The sequence below is a fragment of the Sciurus vulgaris genome (genome assembly GCF_902686455.1).
Source record: "Sciurus vulgaris genome assembly, chromosome: 5".
Taxonomy (NCBI): Eukaryota; Metazoa; Chordata; class Mammalia; order Rodentia; family Sciuridae; genus Sciurus; species Sciurus vulgaris.
The window spans coordinates 158,683,881-158,706,537 of NC_136465.1; the positions used below are offsets into that span (position 1 = coordinate 158,683,881).

A 22,657-nucleotide genomic window follows, 5' to 3' on the forward strand; every position below is an offset into this window, starting at 1 on the left:
GGCGTGGCAAGGCCCCTGTGATCCACATCCCTCCCTTCCCTGACCGCCTCTAGATGCCACTTCTACCCTGTTTTAGGTAACTTATTTGCTATGTTCTGATGTTTATCTCTCCAAAATTCATGGGTTGAAACCTAACAACTAGTGACAAGGTATTAGGAGGTGAGGCATTTGGGAGGTGATTATGTCATGAAGGAGAAGCCCTCATGAATGACATTAGTTCCCTTATAAAAAAAGACCCCAGAGAACTACCATGTAAGGACACAACTAGGAGGCATTGTCTATGAACCAGAAAGCCCTTGCCAGATACAGAACCTGCCAGTGAGGAATAACTTTCCATTGTTTATAGGCTATCCAATTTTTGCTGTACATTATATAGCAGCCCAAACTGGGACTGAACCCAGGGCTGCTCTACCCCTGAGCTATATCCCAGCCCTTTCTTTTTTATTTTTACAGACCACTTTGATTCATTGTACACAAATGGGGTACAACTTTTCATTTCTATGGTTGTACACAACGTAGATTCACACCATTCATGTAATCAAACATATACATAGGGTAATGTCTCTATCAGTCAACTACCTTTCCTTCCCCATCCCCTCCCGCCCCCACTCCGCCCCTTTTTGTTGAGACAAGGTTTTACTACATTGCCCAGGCTAACCTTCAAACTTGTGATTCTCCTGCCTCAGCCTCTTCAGTCACTGGGATCATAGGCATGGGCCACTGTACCTGGCTGGGATAGTTATTCAGTTAGGGTCCCAACCACACTATTTTAGTCAGCTTTTCTGTTGCTGTGACCAGAAGACCAGACAACAATTTTAGAGGAGGGAAAGTTCATTTAGAGCTCATGGTTTCCAAGGTTATAGTCCATGGACAGCTAACCCTATTGGTCTAGTTAAGGTGAGGCAAAACGTCACAGTGGAAAGATGTGGCACAGGAAAGCAGCTCAGGATGTGACAAGAGGCAGATAAAGACAGATTTCCTCACCAGGGATAAAATACACACTTCAAAGTCATGCTCCTCCACTCCCCACGACCCACTTCATCCAGCCACACCCTGTCTATGGTTAACACCCAGTTAATCCCTAGCAGTGGTTTAAAACCATTTTACTTCTGAATGTTCTATGAGTTTTGGGGGGATACCTCATATCTAAACCATAACATATATTGTTTCCTGTTAGCCAATGAGATAAGCGGGGATTCAGATCCTGCCTTGTCTAGATTTCCCAGTGCTAGACTGGCTGATTCTCCTTATCCCCACTTGTATGATGGTGTGTGTGTTTAACAGTATATATGCCAGGGTGATGGATAAGGCTGTTGCTATATAAAGCTGCAAGTTTACATTTCAGCATATTTTGGAAATTCGAATGTTCAATCTGTTTAAAAAATTTATTACTGTGAAAATAGAATCAAATACAAAATAGTTTTAATTACGATATTATTTGATTATCAGTGTTTACATAACAGAGGTTCCATTTATTTTTAAATTACCTCCGTCTAAGCTAAACGTTAAACTAATCCATATCAGAAATATGTGTTATTTCATCTTTAATATCTTTAATCTCAGCTCGGACCATTGTTAAATTAGATATTTTTTCATTTAAAAAAGCAATTTCTTTCTCTCTTTGTATTAAGTCAGTAATCAATCTCCCAATGCGTAGTGTTAAATCATTTACCAATGGTTCCAAGCGGGAGAAGTCCTTCTTTAGGTTATATACCTTTGGTTTTAGATCATTTGCAAAAGTCACTGTCTTCAGAACTTTAGCTCTGTCACTTTCTAAGCTTAAAAATCTATCTGCATGCTTATCGAAATCACTCTTTAGATCAGTTAATGTCTTCTTGACTGAGTTAATTCTTTGTGAATTTTCAGATGCGGTCTTTCGAAGTGTTGCTGTTCGATCAATACTACTTGAGAGAAGATCACCTATGTTTTTCACTGTATTTTTGTCCACTTTTTCTATTTTATCTTCCAGTTCTTGCACAGACTCTGTCAAGGATGTTACATCAGTTATTAAACCTGAAATACGTCGTATATCTGTTTTAACAGTTGTAATCTTAAGACCAACATCTTTTGCCATGGAAGTTGTACTTTGGTCTAGTTTTGTAATTTCTTGGGAAAGAGTTGTCAAATTGTCATTCAGTATATCCTGTTTTTCAGTTATCTTGTTGGACCAAGTTTTCACTGCATAGATTTCCTCCTGTAGATGCTTTAGATGAGCAATTATTTTAAAAGACTTCAGTTTTTCCATGAGAGCTTCACATTTCTGACACTATAAGAAAATATAACACCACAATGATTAAATTCATTAAAAGCTCAACATTTAAAATTCAATTTAATTTTATGTGCTATATTTAACTATGATTTTTATGCTCTTTGGAAAAGCATTTGGTAAAAGATGGCTTCAAAAGTAAGAGCTTTTAGAATAACTTAAGTATATTACTAAGGAATAAGAAGGAAAACATTTAGGAAATTTCATAAAATATTACTGGATGTTACATTTTCTGAGTTACTATGTTTGTATTATTGATTCTCTGCATAGCAACAAAATGCTCCTAAATGAGACAGTGAAATATTTTCTGTTTCTAGAGAAGGGAAGAGCTTTGGTGTATTTGGGGGGTGAGAGAAGGCAACAGAGCTTCCTTTTTCCCCAGTTGTGTGTGCATGTGTGTGTGTGTGTGTGTGTGTGTGTGTGTTTAAAACTTTCCACTTTTAAAAATTTTACCTGACAAAATATAAAGCTGAACATATTAACGAGGTACCATATAATGCCTGATACATGTACATATTACATAAAGCTTGAACTGGGTTAAACATTTATTGGGTTTTGTTTTTGAGATGAGGTTTCACTGTGTTGCCAAGGTTGGTCTCAAATTCTTGGGACCAAGGGATCCTCCTGCTTTAGTTTCCTGAGTAGCTGGGACCATAGGTGCATGCCCTCATGCTCAGCTTTTTTTTTTTCCTGCTTTACTAAGGTATAAAATTGTATGTATTTATGGAGTACAATGTGATATCTTGATATATGTGAACACTGAAATGATTAATCACATTATCACATCCCTCTCTTCACTTTTTCCTTCCACTGTGGTAAGAACACTTAAGATCTACTCTACTAGCCATTTTCAAGTATATAATACATTATTACTAACTATAGTCACCACGCTATACCATGTAGTATTTGTTTCTCTGTGCCTAGTTTATTTTATTCAACATAATGCCCTCCAATTTTATTCATGTTGTTGCAAATGACAGTGATCTTTATAAGTTGGAATGGTATTTCACTGTATATATATATAGCATGTTTTCTTTATTGTTCATCCATTGATGGACACTTGGTTTGATTCCATAAATTGGTTATTGAGAGTGCTGCTGCAAAGACGTGGTAATGCATGTGTCTTCTACTGGCTTCATTTGTACATACCTAGAAGTGAATGTATCCATCACATGGCAGTTTTAATTTTATGAGTAACTTCCATACTGTTTTTCATATGGCTGTACCAATTCATAGTCTCACCGAGTTTTAACAGTGTTTCTTTTTCTCCACATTTTTGCAACACCTTTTTTCTTTTTCATAGTAAACATTCTTATAGGTATGAGATGTTGAATATTTTTTCATTTATGTCGATAGATTTTTATTCAGGACCACTGCTCATTTTTTAATTGGGTTGTTTTCTTGCTACTGAGTTGCTTAAGTTCCTTGTACTTTGGATATTAATCCCTTAGCAGACATATGGTTTGCAAATATTCTCTTCCATTCTATAGGTTGTTTCTTCATTCTGTTGATGGTTTCCTTTGCTGGCTGTAGATTTTTAGTTTGCTATAATTGCTGTGTGTGTGTGTCTGTATGTGTCTATATGATGCTGTTGGGGAAGTTGAATATTTTACTGTACTTTGAATATTTGAAGTTTTATTGCATTGTTACTAGTTTATAAAATGAAGAGAAAAAGGGAAAATTAAAGTTCTGATCATAATAAGATGGGTAGTTCTCATAAACAATACAAAGCTGAAATTAAAGCAAGGCTGTGAATTATCAGTTGATACTATATAGCATCAATTAGATTAACTAAGCCTGTGGACTATGTGCTTAACGATTAAGAACAAATGCAATATGTTAGAAATAGATTGTCAATTCCTATGCCCAAAGACAGATATACACACTGTGATTACTATGGAAAGGGAACCCCATTTGTCATATTTAAGTCAATTGTTTGACTTTTGCATATTTAACGTACAGCTTGTTTTCTAGGAAAGCATTATATTTTAAAGTAGGAGATTGATAGCAATCTACTAATAGTAAAGCGGCTGGATTCAACTTTACTGTGTGATAGGATGTGCTAGTATGATCAAGGACAATCTCTGTTTCAGGGAGTTTGTAGTTTAGTTTGGGAAGCAGAATGTCAATAAATAGATTGAGAACTCAAAAGAAAACAAGGAATACAAAAGCAAATATGCGGCTGAAAATCATTTTTACAAAGTAAGATATGCAGTTTAAAGATACCAAGTGTTTTATTTTTCCTAAAATGTGTATTTCTTCAGTGTGTTTTTTTAACAGGTTATCTTCCTTTAATTGTATTGGGCTTACTCAGAAAACACTTTGAGATTATTTTGGTTAGTATAGTTTTATTTAATGGAAATAAAAACACACTGTGTTCAGATAATATTTTGATGGCATCTTTAAAAAGCAGCGGTTATATAGTTGTAAAAGAATTATAACGAACTGATGAAATGGAGCAGAGTAATTTATTCAAGGTAGTAACTCCCCCTCCCTGCCCCATCAAGTATGTTTGGGTTCAAAATGTATTTTAGGAATTTTCTCAATAGTTTTATATTACACTAACTATTGGTGGAGAAGGTAGCCCAAAATGCGTGTTTTTTTTTTTTTTTTTTTTTCAGTAGAGACATTTGTGAAAATGTTATTGTGGGTATAACAATAAGGAGTAACCACAGGCAGGAAGGAAATCAAGTAGTGATTGAAAAACTTTTATTTTTAAGGAGAAAATTTTGCAGTGTAGCATATTTGTTGAAACACAACCTCCCAAGAGTAAAAGAAGTAGCTGACTTACTTTTATTTGTTTCATGACTAGGTTTATCGTTTACTAATGGATTTACTCTGGTAGAGTAACTGTAGCTTAATAGCATTACTCAATTAAGATACCTTCTTATGCCTGAAGTCCAAACAATTGCTGAGCATAGTTACAGCTTTTGAAGAGCTTACAGTCCAGCTTAATGGCAACATTGCAGAGAACAAACATATTTGGTTGAATTACTTTTTTAACAGTTCTATTGACAGATTTCTTGCCATCTTTTTTTTTTTTTTCTTCCCAGTTTGAACTGTAACAGTTTGTATCATATGGTGGGAGGTCCTCAGACTCTGGAGTTGGACAGAACTATCAGTAATACAAGATTCCTAATCTTGCTGGTCCTCAGTTTCCTTATTTGTAAATGGATGTAATAGCCACCAAAGCTATAGTGAGGAAAAGTGGTAGCACATGTAAAGTTCTTAGCACATGACTGGCACATGGTAGGCACTCAATATATGGATCAATTATGATGATAGATGTGAATCTCCTAAAAATGTTTGGCACACAATATGTGCCAAAATGTTCATTCTCTCCCTTTCTGCTGTCAACTGCGAGAAAACTAATTAATTAACTATTGGTTAATTTAATTAACTATTAAATTAATAGTTTGTAGTTGAATTGAAACAAATAGATGCTGGGCTTTTGTCACCTGAATCAGTATAAGATAAGAAGAAGAAAAGAGAGTTGTTTTTCTTCTGTGAAGAAAAGAGAGTTGTTTTTAGTGTGTACAGTGAATTTATAGCATCATTACTGTATAATGACATCAGATCAAGCTTTGATCAAGGTTATAGGTTCATACAGAGGCTGAGATTAAACCAACAGTTTTCCTTGTAAACTATAAAAGTACTTAGTCAACAGCTTGTCCTTAGGCAAAATTTAAGAAAACATTTCTATAAATGTATTTTTAAACTTTATACCCAAAAGTTTAAAAATTAGGTGTTTGTTTTGTAAAACTTTAATTTGTACTAAAAATTTAAAAAATGGACCCAGGACTCTCTATAATAAGTTAATTGATAATAATATTTATTATCCATTACAAATATACAAAAATGTGACTTTGAATATTGGCAATTTTCCTTAATAAAGAAATTTGATGTTTGATAAATGGGAGTTTTAGAAATTTCAAATATCTGTGATAACTATATGAACAGAAGAAACAAAGATAAATTAAGACTATCTAAATCTCTCTAATGGCAATATTTTAAATAGGAAAACCTCAGTAAAGGAACACACACACACACACACATGCACACACATTTTTTTATGTAATACTTGCGGAAGTGTTTATTTCCCTTGTGTTATCACAGAGCATGGTGCCCACCTTGTTTCAGTAACTCTTACCATGGTATGTACAAGTACATAATAAAGTTGAATCAAAACTGGTGAGAGGCAAAAAAAATTATTTAAAAGTGAAGAGCACAAGAGAAGAGATCAGCTGTGAGTGATGGCGTGCACCAATAATATCAGCAACTTGGGAGCCTGAGGCAGGACGATTGTAGGTTCAAGGCTAGCCTCAGCAATTTAGTGAGACACTGACTCAAAAGAAGGCTGGGGATGAAGCTCAGTGGTAGAGTGCCTCTGGGTTCAATACCCAGAACTGGGGTGGGGGTGCAGAGAAAAGAGCACATCTATCCCAAAAGTATAGAGGTCGAAAACAACGATGTTCTAGCTAACTTTATAATCTAGTTTATTGACATTTAAACAAAAGCATACAAATACAAATTTGCCACTGAACACAGATGTTTATTTATATAACTCACATCTGTCTACCACAGGCCTTTTCTTAACTCCAATGTAGAACTTGCTTGGGGTTTTTACAAAAACTTGCAAATTTACATAGTAGAACTATCACAACTACCTGTAGCAACTGCTTCAACTTTTTGTGTCTAATTCCACTGAAATTGTACTACAAAATTGAGATGGTTTCTGGCAAAAAGAAACAAGAATAGAACTTCCATATGCAACTAAGTAATGTAATTGGCTACATTAAATAATTTTAAATAACACATTTGGGGAATCCTTAATGACATACTTTTAATCATCATAATTATTGCCCTTTATCATTATATTGCCATTAAAATAATAGGCCACAGGCTTACTGGTATGTTTTTATTGTAACTAGACCAATTTACCTGGAGATCATTTATCTAGCAAACTCAAGAACCTTAAAAAACACAGAAACTTAAAAAAAATGCAAAGATATTCAGTAAGTTCATACTTTGTAGCATACACAAGTAATAAGAAAGGCCTTATATAAGAATATGTTTACTCAATTTAAAAATTCTTACAAGTACTTGTAACACAGTTTAGAACCTTAACAAAAAGTAAAATATTTCCTAGGTTTCATAATTTTCAGAAAGTGCATATTAATTCACAGAAAAGTCCCAGGCTTTCCCTCAGGCACATTATCTTTTATTTTAGACAAAATTCCTATGGACTTGATTGTCTGAACTCTTAGCCTGCAGTGAATTAACACAGGAAAGTGAAGAACTGAGGCTGAGGCAGGCATGTTACCAGCCAATCTGACAGCAAGATCAAGTGATAGAAAAGGTGTAAGAAACAGATGAAGGTTTGAAAAATAGCAAATTAGGGTCATTCAGTAAATTGTAAACATGCTTCAACAGTTCCCAGATATAGCAATACATTTGGATCCAATATAATAGGTGAAATTCATATTGATGTTCATCAATTATCAGAAAAACATTTAAAATATTAAGTATATCACCTTAGAGGTAGAGAAATATATACTTTAGAACTAACTCTACTTAAAATGGTTAAAGTAAAGTTTAGAGCTTAAAAAGGTAAGCTTTGATTATGTGGATAAATCCATTGTGTAGACTTCTCATTTTTCCAGTAAAGTGAGGCATATCAACATAACTCAAAAACCAAGTAATTAATAGATTCATGCATAGAACGATTCATCAGAATACATGAAGTGATTTTAAAAATCATCAATTCCTTTATTTTCTAGCTTATATTCTTTTAAAGTTCCCTTTTCTTTTGTACTGGAATATGCTATAAAATCATGAACTTTTCCTTTTAGAACATTCAGTTCATTTTGCATCTTTAATAGGCTATTATCATACTGAATTCCTTCAAGGGTTTTCTGCATCTCCATTATTTCAGATACAGCTTTTAGCATATCATCTTCCATATTAAACATCTGCATAGTGAGGTCTTCCATTTTCTTTTCTACTCCTATCAGATCCTGAGAGACTCTGAGAACAGAGAGAACAGCACTTTCAATTGTTGGCAAATGGGTCTTGCATTCTTCAACTCTGGGTTCATAGCTGGAAAGTTTATGAGTCAGATCTTCGTCTCTGGCAAGGAGAGCATGCTGTTCCTCTTCTAACTTCTCAACTGTTTTTGTATCAGAGCTAAGCTGCTCTTCAACTCGCAGAAGATCTTCTTCTTCTTGTCTTTTGACTGTTCTAATATTTCGTAGTGTGCTATCTTCCAAATCTTTTAGCCGTTCAGTGAGTAACTTTATTTCTTGCTCAGCTGAGTTAATCTGGACAGTAACTTGAGAATGTATTTGTTTTGCTTCTGATTTGAAAATGTCTGTATTATCATTCATTTCTGCTAGGCTTCTTTTCCAGAAATCTGTAATATTTTGGAATTTCTCATTAAGCTTTTGCATCTTTTGAGTGAGCATCTCTTCACTATTTTGAATGTCATGCATGAATCTTTGGAGACTGGATACTTCCTGTTCAAACTGGGTCATCAAAGACATGGATGATGTAGCTTCCTGCAGAATACTTTCAGTAGACTCAAGCTGCATTTGTAACACAAAACAATTCCCAAGGCTACTTAATAATTTTTATATTAAAGAAACATACTTTAACAATTAGGAGCATAACAAATGCCAAGTTCAAATTCTGATCATGACTAAAATATTCAAGTACCTCAGAATCAAACTGACAAAAATTTATTACTTTCATGGTTGTTTTAATAAATATAATCGATTAGCCCTTTGCTACAAAAATATAAATCTGAATTTATAATCCTAGATATTTTTGATTTTCATGGAGGCATATTCAAGAGAAACAATGTAAAAGAAGTCTGAAGTACATCACTCTATCCTCTTTTTCACTCCAATGGAGTTAAGATGTCATTTTAATGGTTATTTGGCTTTTTAAAAACTGCAATTTAGTGTAAAATTGTTACTTTCCCTAACACCCATGATTCTGGAAGAGTTTCTGCTTGAAAAAATTTTTTTAGGCCAACCTCTTATACATAAGGTACTAGAATGAGATCTCACAAAGCAAATATGAATTAATTTAAAAAAAGTTCAGTGAGACAAGTTACAAATGATAAAGTGCTGTAAGTATTAGCAATTGATGTTAAGTTCTTACTATACCTCTTTGAACGTATATAGAATATGAAGACCAGTCCTGATCATCTTTAAGTCTACCTTCACCCAGGTAATAACTTTATAGAAAGGCTTAGAAATGATCATTAATCAAATGTTTGTAGCATTGTATTGAAGACATAACACTGAAAAAGACACATTTCTGCCTTTAAGCAGTTTGGTTTAATTGGGGACAAAAGATGCATTTATCTGCATTATAACAGTGGAAGATCTACGGAAGCACCTAGGTGCAGATTCAACCCAGACTTCAAAGATCAAGAAAAGTATTATAGAATAAGTGTTATCAAATATCTGCTTCCAATCACTTTCTCTCTGAATCATCCTACACACTAATATCAGCTTAAGTTTTTAAAAAACTATGCACATTATGGTACAATAACACCCTTGATGTTTCCTAATACTTTTTTTTTGCATACTGGGGATTGAACCCAGGGGTGGGCGCTCTACTACCGAGCTACCTCCCCAGCCCTTTTATTTTGAGACAGGGTCTCACTGAGTTGCCCAGGCTGGCCTTGGATTTGCAATCCTCCTGCCTCAACATTCAGAGTTGCTGGGATAATAGACTTCAGCCACCATACCTGGAGTCCTAAGCTTCTGAGAAAATGCCCATGGCCATAAGCCTGAGAGTGGGAATTCCTGTAGCACCTATTATGTATTTGCCCTGTATACAAAATTTTTGAGTGTTCACTCTGTGCCAGAGCTAGTGCTAGACACTTTGTATTTTATATACATAGCATAGTACCTGATTTCAAATTTGATAGGGGATCTTGTGTATCATATATTCTATACTCTCAATAAGATCTATTCAGTGTCTTCTATGAGCCAGTTTTATTTCTAGGTGCTAGAATAATAGCAATTTAAGATGCAGTGTTTGCTCTACAAGGAGTAAGGGATACAAATAAATTAATGACAAATCAGAATGGGCTACCATCAGTGTCACTGTCACCAAATAGGGGTCTCAGGAGGTCTTTCTAAGGGGTCAGTATGACCTCAACTTGCCCTAAGTGGGTTCTTGACTTATTCCGCTGAAAAGAACTGCATGATGCATTTATAAAGGACAGTAAAGCAAAGATAACATACATCCCAAAGGCAGGGTGTAGATGCCCCTCATCTCTCAGAGAGGAGTGATACACCCAGAGTTGAGCTCTCTGACTACATGTAGTATTTTCCTGGGGGTTGGGGGGGAGTGGGCGGAATGTAGATTCCCAGGTTAGCTTTCATGCAAATCAAATCCCCGGCTGGGGCTGTATGTAGCTCAATGGCAGAGCACTTGCCTAGCATGTGTGAGGCACTGGGTTTCATCCTTAGCACCACATAAAAACAAACAAATAAAATAAAGGCATTCTGTCCATTTACAACTACAAAAAAATAAATAAATAAAAAAGAAAATTAAATCCCCTGCCAATCGTTTGATATTTGGGGTTCAGAATATTTTTTCTAGTTTAAGCGGTTTAGCCATAAATCATTTGTGGGCACATTGTGTAGGTCTTTGAATCTAGTGACATTTAAATTTATCATGCTTTTGTTCTAATTGATCTGATGCAATCATATGCTGGAGGTTTTGTTCATCTCACTAGACACAAATATGGCTGGACATGCTCCTAGATCTGGGTCTCCATCTAGTAAAGGTCTCTTTTTTTCTCTGCCTGAGAGACAATCTATCTCCTTGTGGCAGAACTAACACAGGGAGCAATGGGTCTTAGAGGAGAAATAAGTCAGGAGTACAATAAAGAAAGGTTTAAAAGTGACTCTGAAATCTGACTCATTAGCAGACTGATAAATAAGCCAGGTAAAGAAGATCTGAAAGCTGCTAAAGACCTTTCAGGAAGAGATTCATGTCTTATGCTTTTTTTCAGTCCCATGTCTCAGAGTACAAAGAACACATTTGCTGATGTTTAGGAGGAAGGACAGCCATAAAAGCCTTTTGGGCCCATCCCAGTAAAAACCTGTAGTAGTTCTGAGTAACAGGTGGGAACAATGTGCAATAATATTGACTAGTAAGAGAATCACTCTGAAATGTTTAAAAACTATTTTAATGCACACATGTAGCCATAATACAAGATCCTTTAAAAACCAATTTTGAGAAATACTTGTATAGTGGTCATTAGCGGTATTCTGAAGAAGCGGGCATCTTTATCTAAGACGATTTCATATGTAGGCTGTTCATCAGAAAATCAGTTATCTTTATGCAATATAGCCTAAGTGCACAATCCATTTTTCAGTATAATAATCTGTAGCATTAATTTGCAAATTATTAAATGACTAATACATCACAATGATATAGTTAGCTCCTGTGATAAAGGCTTGATTCCCAGTGCAGCAATGTTCAGAGGATGTGCTTTTGGTAAGTGATAGGATCATGAGGGTTCTGATATTATCAAAGGATTAATCATTGATGAATTCGTAACTTAATGGGCTATTGGGAGGCGATGGTAACTGTAGGAGGTGGAACTCGTTGGAGGGACTGGATCTTTGGGTGCAGCATGTCCTGGGTGACTATATCTTGTTCTTGGCCCCTTCTTTACTCTCTCTCTCCTTCCCAGATGCTAGGACGTGAGCAGCTTTGCTCCTTCCACACCCTCCTACCACGCTGTACTACTGCATTACCACTGGCTGAGAAACAATGGAGTTAGTTCACCATGGACTGAAATCTTTATGAGTCAAAATAAATATTTCCTCTCATGAGTTGATTTTCTCAGCTATTTTGTCAGAGAGATGAAAAACTAGGTAACAGAAGTATGATGAGAGCCCACCTCTACCTGTTTTTCCCTCCTCCTGCATTATGCTGGCTTTAGGGCCAGTTTTGTGAAAAGGCAGCTATTATTAAACTACTCCTAGGAAAGAAGATCTATGAAAAGACTGAATACACTTCTTGGATTCAATATTTTAAAAATGTTTCAAAAATTTTTTTGTCACCAAAATATTTTATTTAAAAAGGAAATCTGATTTTGTGCAAAATTTATTTTCAATAGATTTTAAATACATGAATCCTAACAAATTTTCTATCAGTATGCCAGAGTACTTATAACCAGATTTCAATTTCAACCCTATGTCAAAATAGCAAGTCCTTTTCAGTTTCTTCCTAGAAGCCCCTTAGGCTTACCCTTTCCATGGAATCCTGTGGCATGCATAAATGATGCTTGATTTTCATTCATGGCTTTTCTCCTCTGGGGCAGTATATGCTCATCTTTCTCATGAAGCAGCAGGGACTTAGACCCTTCATTTCATGTCTGTCTATAGTAACATCTTTACCACCCTGGTGCCTACCTTATGACACAAGTAAAGGTTTAGTGATGGGTAGATGAACAAATGTGTTTCCCAGGGATAGCTTGGTCACTGGTAGCGAGACAAAGCCCACAAAATCTTAGTGGACCCTCTCCTGAGAGATGTGGAAGTAACAAGAATGTTCCCAGGGATAGCTTGGTCACTGGTAGCCAGACAAAGCCCACATAATCACAGTGGACCCTCTCCTGAGAGATGTGGGAGTGACAAGAATGTTCTGTCTTCATTTCTAAGAATCGCAGTAATGCATTGGCTGGAAATCATTTGCAATTTGAGGAAACATGTTATATACATGGTGTTATTTTAATTTTCAGAATCATTATCTATTTTTAGGCTAGTTACTTTTCTGACAGAGGATTATAGGCCAGTTATTCTTATATGCATACACATATGTTCTTAAAATATGGAAAGAAATGACAGATTATCTATAAGTGCTGTTCAAACTCTAATTTTATATGTCAAGATCAACCATATTTTCATTGCTTTGGGAACCTGACACTTAGAGAAAACTAATATTATATCAATATGAATATATCAGTCTTTTTCGCTTTTTAATTTTTTTATTTTTTATTTTTGTAGTGCTGGGGATTGAACCCAGGGTTTTGTAAACGGACACTGGTCTTTTTCAGCAGTAGACATTGTTATATACAAAAATCTGTGGTCCTATCAAAATGCAATATGAATCTGAATTGGATCAGAGGAAGAATGTCAAGAGGTAGGAAGATCAGTGAGTTAAAATAGTAGCAGTCTAAAAGGCAGGAAGAAAGAAGTTCTGAGCTGGAGTAAAGGAAGGGTAGAGGAGAAATAAAATGGGAAAGTCTCCCCAAATAATTAATAAATACCTTTTCTGAAATTAAACTGATTTCACTTTGAAGTCCTCGGAACTCCTTGCTTTCCATTTTCAGTAACTGGTATTGGTTTTCTACCTCTGCAAATTTTCCTGACTGTTGAAATACAAACCTGGAAAAGATTTTTAAAAAAAAGTCACTACTGCCCAATTCATATTCATTTAAATTTGAATTTCAAAGGAGTATTATACCCATTTTTGGTGAGAACACGAGTTCAGTTGTCAGTTTATTTCAACATTCAGATAGCCTACTATATGATAAGTACTGCTTTAATTCATGCAAAGAGTGAACTCTGCCCTTTTGGTTACATTTCACAGCACAGTAAGACAATGATTCCTGTAATAGATGTGTGAACAAGAAATATTTTGGAGAAATTCATGGTAAACTATTTAGAACAAGCTCTTTGATCTCAAATATTTTTCTCAAGGTCATATTAGGGTACTATCTAGAAAGAGTTTTTATAAGAGAAACAAGAAATAGGAAAAACAAAGTATTTGAGTTAAAATGTAGAAGAGAGGCTAATGAAAAGCAGTGGTTCGGAAGATAGGTGACTATGATTAGAAGGTGCAGAATAACAGGAGATATGAAACTGTCATTGTCAAGGTGGACAACAGAACACATGTGAGGCAGGCATATAAAACCTACAGTTGATTTTACTCAGTATAACTCATGTAGATGTACTTTAGATGTTATTCTAAAATAGAACTGAAGTGGGCACAGCGGCACATACCTATATTTTTTATTTGTAAAAAATAAAAAGGACTGGGAATGTAGCTCAGTGGTGAAGTCCCTCTGGGTTTAATCCACAGCATCAAAAAAAAAAAAAAAAAAAAAAAAGAAAAAACAGAACTTAGGGGTGTAGTTCAGCGGTAGATAGCTTGCCTAGCATGTGGAAGGCCCTGGGTTTGATTACAGGGTTAAAACAATAAAAATAGGCCAGTCATGGTTCATGACTGAAATGCCAGTGACTTAGGAGGCTGAGGTAGGAGGATTGTAAGTTCAATGCCAGCCTCAGCAACTTCGTGAGGCCCTAACTCAAAATGAAAAATAAAAAGGCTTGGGATGTGACTCAGTGGTAAAGCATCCCTGGGTTAAACCCCCAGTAACAAAACCAAAATAAAACAAACTAGTAATAACAAAGTTGGAGTATATTCTTCATCCAACAAAGGTAGAAGAACAAAGAAGTTAGCCTAATCTTCAAGGGTTAAGCACCCTGGGTTCAACTACTGGTACCAAGGGGGTGGGGGAAAGCAATGGAGCAGAACCATGTGAAGCACCTAAGTCACAGTAGTACCTAGAGGAGTAGTTCAAAAGTTCCCCTGCATCTTGGAATCACCTGGCAAAAAATCTTTAATAAATCTGATACCTGGGTCCCTCCCATAGATTTAACTGGTCTAGTATATGGTGTGGACATTGAAAATTTTAACAGCTTCCCAGGTGATCTGAAAGCACAGCCTGAGGACTACATATTGACCATGTTTTGTAAATTCATTTCCATTGAAAGTAACACCTAAAGCTTCCATGCCGGGGGCAGTGGTGCAGGCCTATAACCCCAGTGGCTTGGAGGCTGAGGCAGGAGGACTGAGAGTTCAAAACCAGCTTCAGCAAAAGCGAGGTACTAAGCAACTCAGTGAGACCCGGTCTCTAAATAAAATACAAAATAGGGATAGGGATGTGGCTCAGTGGTCGAGTGCCCCTGAGTTCAATCCCCTGGGACCCCCCCTCAAAAAAAAAAAAAAAATCCAAAGAGAGGTTAAAGACTTTTTTAAAGTGTAGCTGAATTTTGTGTATTCTTACAAAGGTGGTGGTATTTTGAACTCATAAATGGTATCAATAGACTTCTCAGTTGCTGTAAAATTGTCTAAAGCTAAAACGGATTTTTTTTGGCTTTCCAAACACAATGTTGGATGAAATTTCTTTTCTTAAAATTTGTTCTAGGGCTGGGGAGATAGCTCAGTTGGTAGAGTGCTTGCCTTGTAAGCACAAGGCCCTGGGTTCAATCTCCAGCACCCAAAAAAAAAAATCTTAAAATTTGTTCTTATTAGTTATACATGACAGTAGAATGCATGTTGACACACTTAAACACAAATAGAGCACAGCTTCTCCTTACTCTGGCTGAACATGGTGCAGAGTCACACCTATAGTTTAATCATACATGTATATAGGGTAATGTCTGTCTCATTCTACTGTCCTGCCCATCACCACACTCCCATCTCCCCTCTGCACTATCCAAAGTTCCTTCATTCTCCCCACACTCCCATTACGGATCATCAAAGAAAATATATGGCCTTTGGTTTTTTGTGTTTGGCTTAGTTCGCTTAGCATGATATTCTCCAGCTCCATCCAGCTACCTGCAAATGTCATAATTTCATTCTTAAGGCTAAGTAATATTCCTTTGTGTATATGTACCACATTTTTTCTTCATTCATTCATTTGTTGAAGGCATCTAGGTTGGTTCCACAATCTAGCTATTGTGAACTGAGCTGCTATAAACATTAATGTGGCTGCATCACTATAGTATGCTGATTTTAAGTCCTTTGGGTATAAAACAATGAGTGGGATAGCTAGGTCAAATGGTGGTTCCACTCCAAGTTTTCTGAGGAATCTCCATACTGCTTTCCATAGTGGTTGTACCAATTTGCAGTCCTACCAGCAATGTACCCTTTCCCCCACACATCCTCACCAACACTTATTTTTGCTTATATTCTTGATAATAGCCATTCTGACTGGAGTGAGATGAAATCTTAGTTTTTATTTGCATTTCTCGAATTGCTAGAGATGAATATTTTTTCATGTTTGTTGATTGACTATTTTTTCTGTGAAGTGTCTGTTCACTTCCTTAGCCCATTTATTGATTAGGTTGTTTGTGTTTTTTTGGTGTTAAGTTTTTTGAGTTCTTTATATAACCTGGATCTTAGTGCTTTATCTGAAGTGCATGTAGTAAAGATTTCATCCCATTTTGTAGGCTCTCTTTTCATGTTATTGCTTCCTTTGCTGAAAATAAACTTTTTAGTTTGAATCCATCCCACTTATTCTTAATTTTACTTCTTGCACTTTAGGAGGCTTGTTAAGGAAGTCAGGTTCTAAGCTGACATGATGAATATTTGGGTCTACCTTTTTCTTCTATTAGGTGCAGGGTTTGTTCTAGATCCTGTCTTTGATCCACTTTGAGTTGATTTTTGTGCACGGTGAGAGAGAGAGAGGTTTAATTTCATTTTGCTACGTATGGATTTCTGGTTTTCTCAGAACCATTTGTTGAATAGGCTATCTTTTCTCCAACATGTTTTTGGTGCCTTTGTCTAGTATATAACTATCATTATGTGGGTTTGTCTCTGTTTCTTCTATTCTGTACCATTGTTCTACATGTCTATTTTGGTCTCAATGCCATGCTTTTTTTTTTTTTTTTGGTGGTGCTGGGGATTGAACCCAGGGCCTTGTGCTTACAAGGCAAGCACTCTACCAACTGAGCTATCTCCCCAGCCCCCATGCTGTTTTTGTTACTATAGCTCTATAGTATAGTTTAAGGTCTGGTTTTGTGATGCCTCTTGCTTCACTCTTCTTGCTAAGGATTGCTTTGGCTATTCTGGGTCTCTTATTTTTCCAAATGAATTTCATGATTGCTTTTTCTAGTTCTAAGAAGAATGTCATTGGGACTTTAATAGGAATTGCATTAAATCTGTATAACACTTTTGGCAGTTTGGACATTTTGACAATATTAATTCTGCCTATCCAAGAGCATGGGAGATCTTTCCACATTCTAAGGTCTTCAATTTTGATTTTTCTAGAAGTCAAGAAAGTTCATTAAGAGGTGGATGTTTCAGTTCTGAAAAACCAAGTTCTCAATCTGACATCCAGACTTGTGACTAGGGTACTTCATTTTCTTTCATGAGTCAGAGGCATATTCTAACAGGAAGTTTCCCATCTTCTCATTTAGGTGAAGGTGAAAGATCAATAACTAGGGTGTGCTAAGTGGTACAGTTTCTAGTGAAAAAAAGAAAAGGACTAATTCTGGATTTGGAGGTGTGTCTTTATTTCTAGGGTCTGGTTTTATTTTGTATTAATATCAGAGGGAGGCAACACATGTATTGGTTAAGTACACAGTTGAACCACCTTGGCTCTGCCATTGATTAGTCGTAGTAACCATGTTTGACAAGTTGAAACAACTTACCTTTGCTCATTTCTTCATCCGTAAAGAAGGGGTAATATCTCATAGGTTTGTTACAGAGATTAAATAGGTTCATATTTATAAAAGCTCATAGAATAACACCTAGAGTGTATGTAACACATCAGCTATTCTCTTTAAGTACACTGGCTCTTTCTTTTGGACTATTTTGTGTAACTGCTTTTCCATCCTGCCTACGTGCCTATGGCTTATAAAGAGGCAGACTACCTCTACCTGCACTTAACAGCAAGTTCAATCCTGTCTCCTTTGAACACTAAGCATAATCGGGGTTGGAGTTATGGTAAATGAAATATGGAACAGATGGATTAGTCCACTTATGGGTCACTAAAGGAGCAGCACTCTCTTGCTCTATTTTGGGGTCTCTTCTGTCATATAGGTAAGGTTCTGAAAATGTTAGGTGTAGGAGAAAGGTTAATTGGCTACTTTTGGTGTAGGCCTTCCAAAAGGAATCTTCATTTTATCATAATCCACTGCAATCCACAGAGACCTCATACAGATTTAGGACTATGTAGTCCTAAATGAATGGTGTTCCCTACCTCTGTATAGTTCCTTCAGAACTGCAGAAGGTGGAGATAGCTGATTGAGGACTTGAAATACAGGATTTCCTTTGGCTCTTATATCAACTTATTAGTGAAAAACAGGCAAGTAACTAAAGGAAGCTATTAAGCAGCTTCTGCAAGAAAGTTCCAGTGTCACTAGCAGTGTTGGCACACACTTAACCCTGTTTTGTACCACCTACAGCTTCATTTTTAGTACAGAACCCAATATTCAGAAAAACACTGAACACATTCCATGTTAAAAAGTTGGGCGTTTAAAGTATATGCTGTTTTAAAGATAAAACTCTACTAACAACAATAGAAAATCTAGAAAGAGCCAAAACTATATAGACAAAATTATACAGGATGATAAAGGAAAAAAAGCCCTGAATACTGTTTAAAGAGCTTTTGACTTCTTACACACAATTATGTCATGAAAATCTTTTATAGAAGCAACTTATAATTTGTTGAAATTTCCAGAAGAAACTTAAAATCTTCACAAATACTGGTGATTAAAACTTTACCACTGTACAATATCCACAGCCCTTTTTCTTTTTTAAAATTTTAAAATGGTGTCTTGCTAAGTTGCTGAGGCTGGTCTCAAACTTGTGATCTTCCTGTCTCTGCCTCCTGAGTTGCTAGGATTATAGAATGTACTACCTGGTTACACTCAGTTCCAGGTGACTGAATTTCTGTGTAACTAAATATGTTTGTGTAAAAGATTGTGTCTTGTTTAGTAACTTTCTTTTTGAAAGCAGAATCTCTTCAATTATTTTATTTGAAAATTTTCTTTTAGAAATGAGATGAGCTTGGTGCACACCTGTAATCTCAGTTGCTTGGGAGGCTGAGGCAGGAGAATTGGGAGTTCAAAGCCAACCTCAGCAACAGCAAGCTGCTAAAGCAACTCAGCGAGACCGTCTTTAAATAAATACAAAATGGGGCTGGGGATGTCTCTCAGTGGTCGAGTGCCCTTGAACTCAATCCCTGGAAAACCCTCACCCCTCCCCAAGAAATGAGATATGCATACTGATACTGAAGTCAAGTCTTGGGCAACTGTTATCTTAGTATTCCAGTATTCATTGTTCAAGCTGATGTATCATGATGTATCAGGACTTTATTTAGCAGAGAGAAGATATGAAATAACACACTTCTAAGTTTTTTTGTGTGTTATTTCTATTTATTTTCCAAACAACAATCCAAAGACTAAACGTCTGAATACTTATATATTGTGATGCCTTGAAAATCCTCCTCGGGCACAAGGGTTCAGACTTTCTCAATCAGGCGTGAGAGGATGGATAAGCAGTGTTTACAGGCACACATATTCACTGTTAAATTTTAACAACTGAACAGTGTCAGTACAGTTACCATTTAATAAAGATTTGATGGATTGAATTTTTCATGATGAAGTATGTGTTCTAATGGCAAAGATTTCAACTGCTCTGTTGTAATTCTGCGTGTTCTTGGGCTGGGGATATAGACTCGGTAGGTAGAGTGCTTGCCTTGCATGCACAAGGCCCTGGGTTCAATCTCCCCCGCAAAAAAAAAAAAAAAAAAAAAGATATTTTTCTTATAATGGTGCTAGGGATGGAATCTGGGACCTCAAAAACACACTAGGCAAGTGCTCTATCACTGAATTATACCTCCAATCCTAAAAATAATTTTGTTTCAGCATTAAAAAATATATTTTGCAAAGTCATAGCTCACATGAATCTTTCTAATGAATGTAACATGTTTTTTGTCTTTCTACAATAAAACAAAATTCCCTAAGAGTAAATTATTAGATGAAGCATCAGCTTTCAAGTTTTATTCTCTTAAAGTTCAGTTTTCTATTGAGTTTTCTCCAAGGACATAATCAAATATTGAAAGATAGTCCAGGCATGGTGGTGGACCGCCTATAATCCCAGAGGCTGAGGCAGAAGGATTCCACATTTGAAGCCAGACTCAGCAATTTAGGGAGGGCCCTAAGCAACTTAGAGAAACCCTGTCTCAAAATAGGAAATAAAAAGGGCAGGGGATTTGGTTCAGTGGTTAAATGCCCCTGGATTCAATCCCTGGTATGCCACCTCCCAAATTATTGAAAGATGAACATTTTATCATGTAATTTATCTCACATGAGTATGAAACTTTGATTACTTAACAAGAATTAAATTAACAAATTTAGCAACTAAAATCAGTTTTATTAGGCCCTAGAGAGAAGAAACATCTCTTTCAGCCTATGAAATTCTATTAACTCTATAATTTCCCCAATATAAATGCATGTTTATTAACCTAAAGAGTTTATTTGAAACAGTAAATTCAGTACTTTAAAGATCAAAATAAAAATATTTTATAAAGAAATATCACTAGTAAAAAAAATTGTTTTTGAAACATTTAATGACCCATGTTTCACTAAACAAATGTTTTATTAAGTTAAAAAATAAACAACTCTGGAAGTCACCAGCAAAACTAAAATGTGAAGAAGTACCTGCTGATTATCAAAAATGTTCTAGATAAGCCTCATACAAGCAGGCCTGTAGTCCCAGCTACTTGGAAGGTACTGAAGCAGGATTGCAAATTTGAGAATGGCCTCAGCAATTTAGTGAGGCCCTAAGAACTCAGACTGTCTCAAAACAAAACATGGGGGGGGGGGGGGGGAAAAGAAGTTCCCTGGATTAGACAAAGGGGAAGGAAGGGAAGATGGGAATAGGAAAGACAGTAGAATGAATTGGACATACCTTTCCTATGTTCATATACAAATACGATCAGTGTAACTCCACATCATGTATATCTACAAGAATGGGAAGTTATACTGTATGTATAATATGTCAAAATACATCCTACTGTCATGTATAACTAAAAAAAAAAAAAACAAAAAAAAACCAAAAATTAGAAATTTAAAAAACAACTTAAAAAAGAGCTGGGGATGTGGCTCAGTGGTTAAGCACCCCTGGGTTCAATCTCCAGTGCCAAAAAAAGTTGTAGATTAGAGGCCTAGGTCTTTTCTAGACTTATGTCACCTTGGAAGAGAAGTAACTCTCTTACTAAACACTTCACTGGTGAAAAATGGAGGGAAATTCTATTAATGTGTCAGTCAGTCTTGTTGTTAAATGACATAGATTATCCCTAAAGAAAATGATTGGGGGAAATAAAATCAAAAAGGTAGTTTAAAGGTTATTTTTAATATTCATTTTCCCTAATGGCACCAACATATCACTATTTACTTGGTTTAAAACCTACAAATGTTTACTCTTTAGTAAACACAAGCAGTTCACAGTGCTACAGTCAACTCTGTAACTTAGAAGAGGTTGTATTCATAACGTATGTAGATTGATTGAAATGAGAAACCCTCCAAACTTTGCCCTTAGCATTAATATTTGCTGAACTTCCTTTAAGGTTGCAAACGTTTCCATCAGGTATTTCAGGGCCAGGTGGGGTGGGGCAAATTTGTCGCTATCCGGATAACGGTTCCGATAAGTAACAGAAGCGTGCCCGAACCTGCAGCGCTTAAGGAAAGGCTAACTGGTTCCCAAACTTTCGGCTCAACTCCAGTGGAGCGAAGAAGGGCACGTTTCTAGACCGGAGGAAAAATAAGTTTCAAGGAATCAGCAAAAGAAAGAACCAAGTTGGGCCGGGTCCTTCCTCTGGGGTGAAGGCAGAAAACAGAAGCCGCCGGCCTGGGGATGCAAGGTTAGCAGGACGTGAAGCCAGGCGAGGCAGGGCAGGACCCTGACCTGGAAGAGAGGGGGCGACACTGGTGGGGCTCCGGCGGCCCGCGACCACTTACCAGGCCAGGCCCAGGCAAGTCCCCAGCGACAGCAGGCTCAGGCCGGTCCTCGGGTCCGCCCAGCCGCCGCCGCGGACCTCGGGGCTCTTCCTGCCCTCGCTCCGCTTCAAGGGCTCTGCAGGGGCTCCCTTGGGCCCCGGCTTCTTCCTGCTCTTCACCTCGGACATGTCTGGATGCCCTGAGGACGCTACCGCGGGGCGGCTGTTCACCCCCGCGAGCTGGACGTGGCCGGCCTCCACTCCTCGGGAAGCCTCGCCCCCTTCCAGACCCGGCAACGCCCAGAAGCCAGCTCCTTCCTTCTCCCCGCCATCCTCGCTGCTTCACCGCGCCTCCCCGCCTCCGGGATCCTCTAGCCGAGGAGCGCGGCGGCAAGACGTCCTCCTCCCTCTGCGTAACTGCCGCAAGCGCGAGGAAATCGAAGCTCGCGGGCGCGCGCAGGCTGCCGGGACTCCAGAGCGCGGGGCGGGGGTCGCACGCGCCACGTCGCGCCCTCTCCCCGGAGGAACGCGGCGCGCGCCTCTGGCGTAACCACGCCCCACCGCGGGATAGGAAGGTGCTTCCCCCTGCGCGCGCGGGCACGCGCCGGCACGGGAGTGCG

General features: G+C 37.2%; 1 protein-coding gene across 2 annotated transcripts; it reads right to left on the reverse strand.

Moving 5' to 3' along the window:
* Positions 1–611: 611 nt before the first annotated feature.
* IKBIP (IKBKB interacting protein) lies at positions 612–22,475 on the reverse strand. 2 transcript variants are annotated; one of them, XM_079142102.1, is made up of 3 exons: positions 22,060–22,472; positions 13,572–13,689; positions 612–2,266 (listed from the first exon to the last, which is right to left on the reverse strand). In XM_079142102.1, the coding sequence occupies exons 1-3, from the start codon at positions 22,224–22,226 to the stop codon at positions 1,511–1,513; spliced, it is 1,041 nt and encodes a 346-aa protein (XP_078998228.1). In that variant the 5' UTR covers positions 22,227–22,472; the 3' UTR covers positions 612–1,510. The 2 variants fall into 2 exon arrangements, with proteins under 2 accessions (XP_078998228.1, XP_078998227.1); XM_079142101.1 differs by lacking the exon at positions 612–2,266 and adding an exon at positions 6,746–8,850 and having other exon boundaries at positions 22,060–22,475.
* Positions 22,476–22,657: the final 182 nt, after the last annotated feature.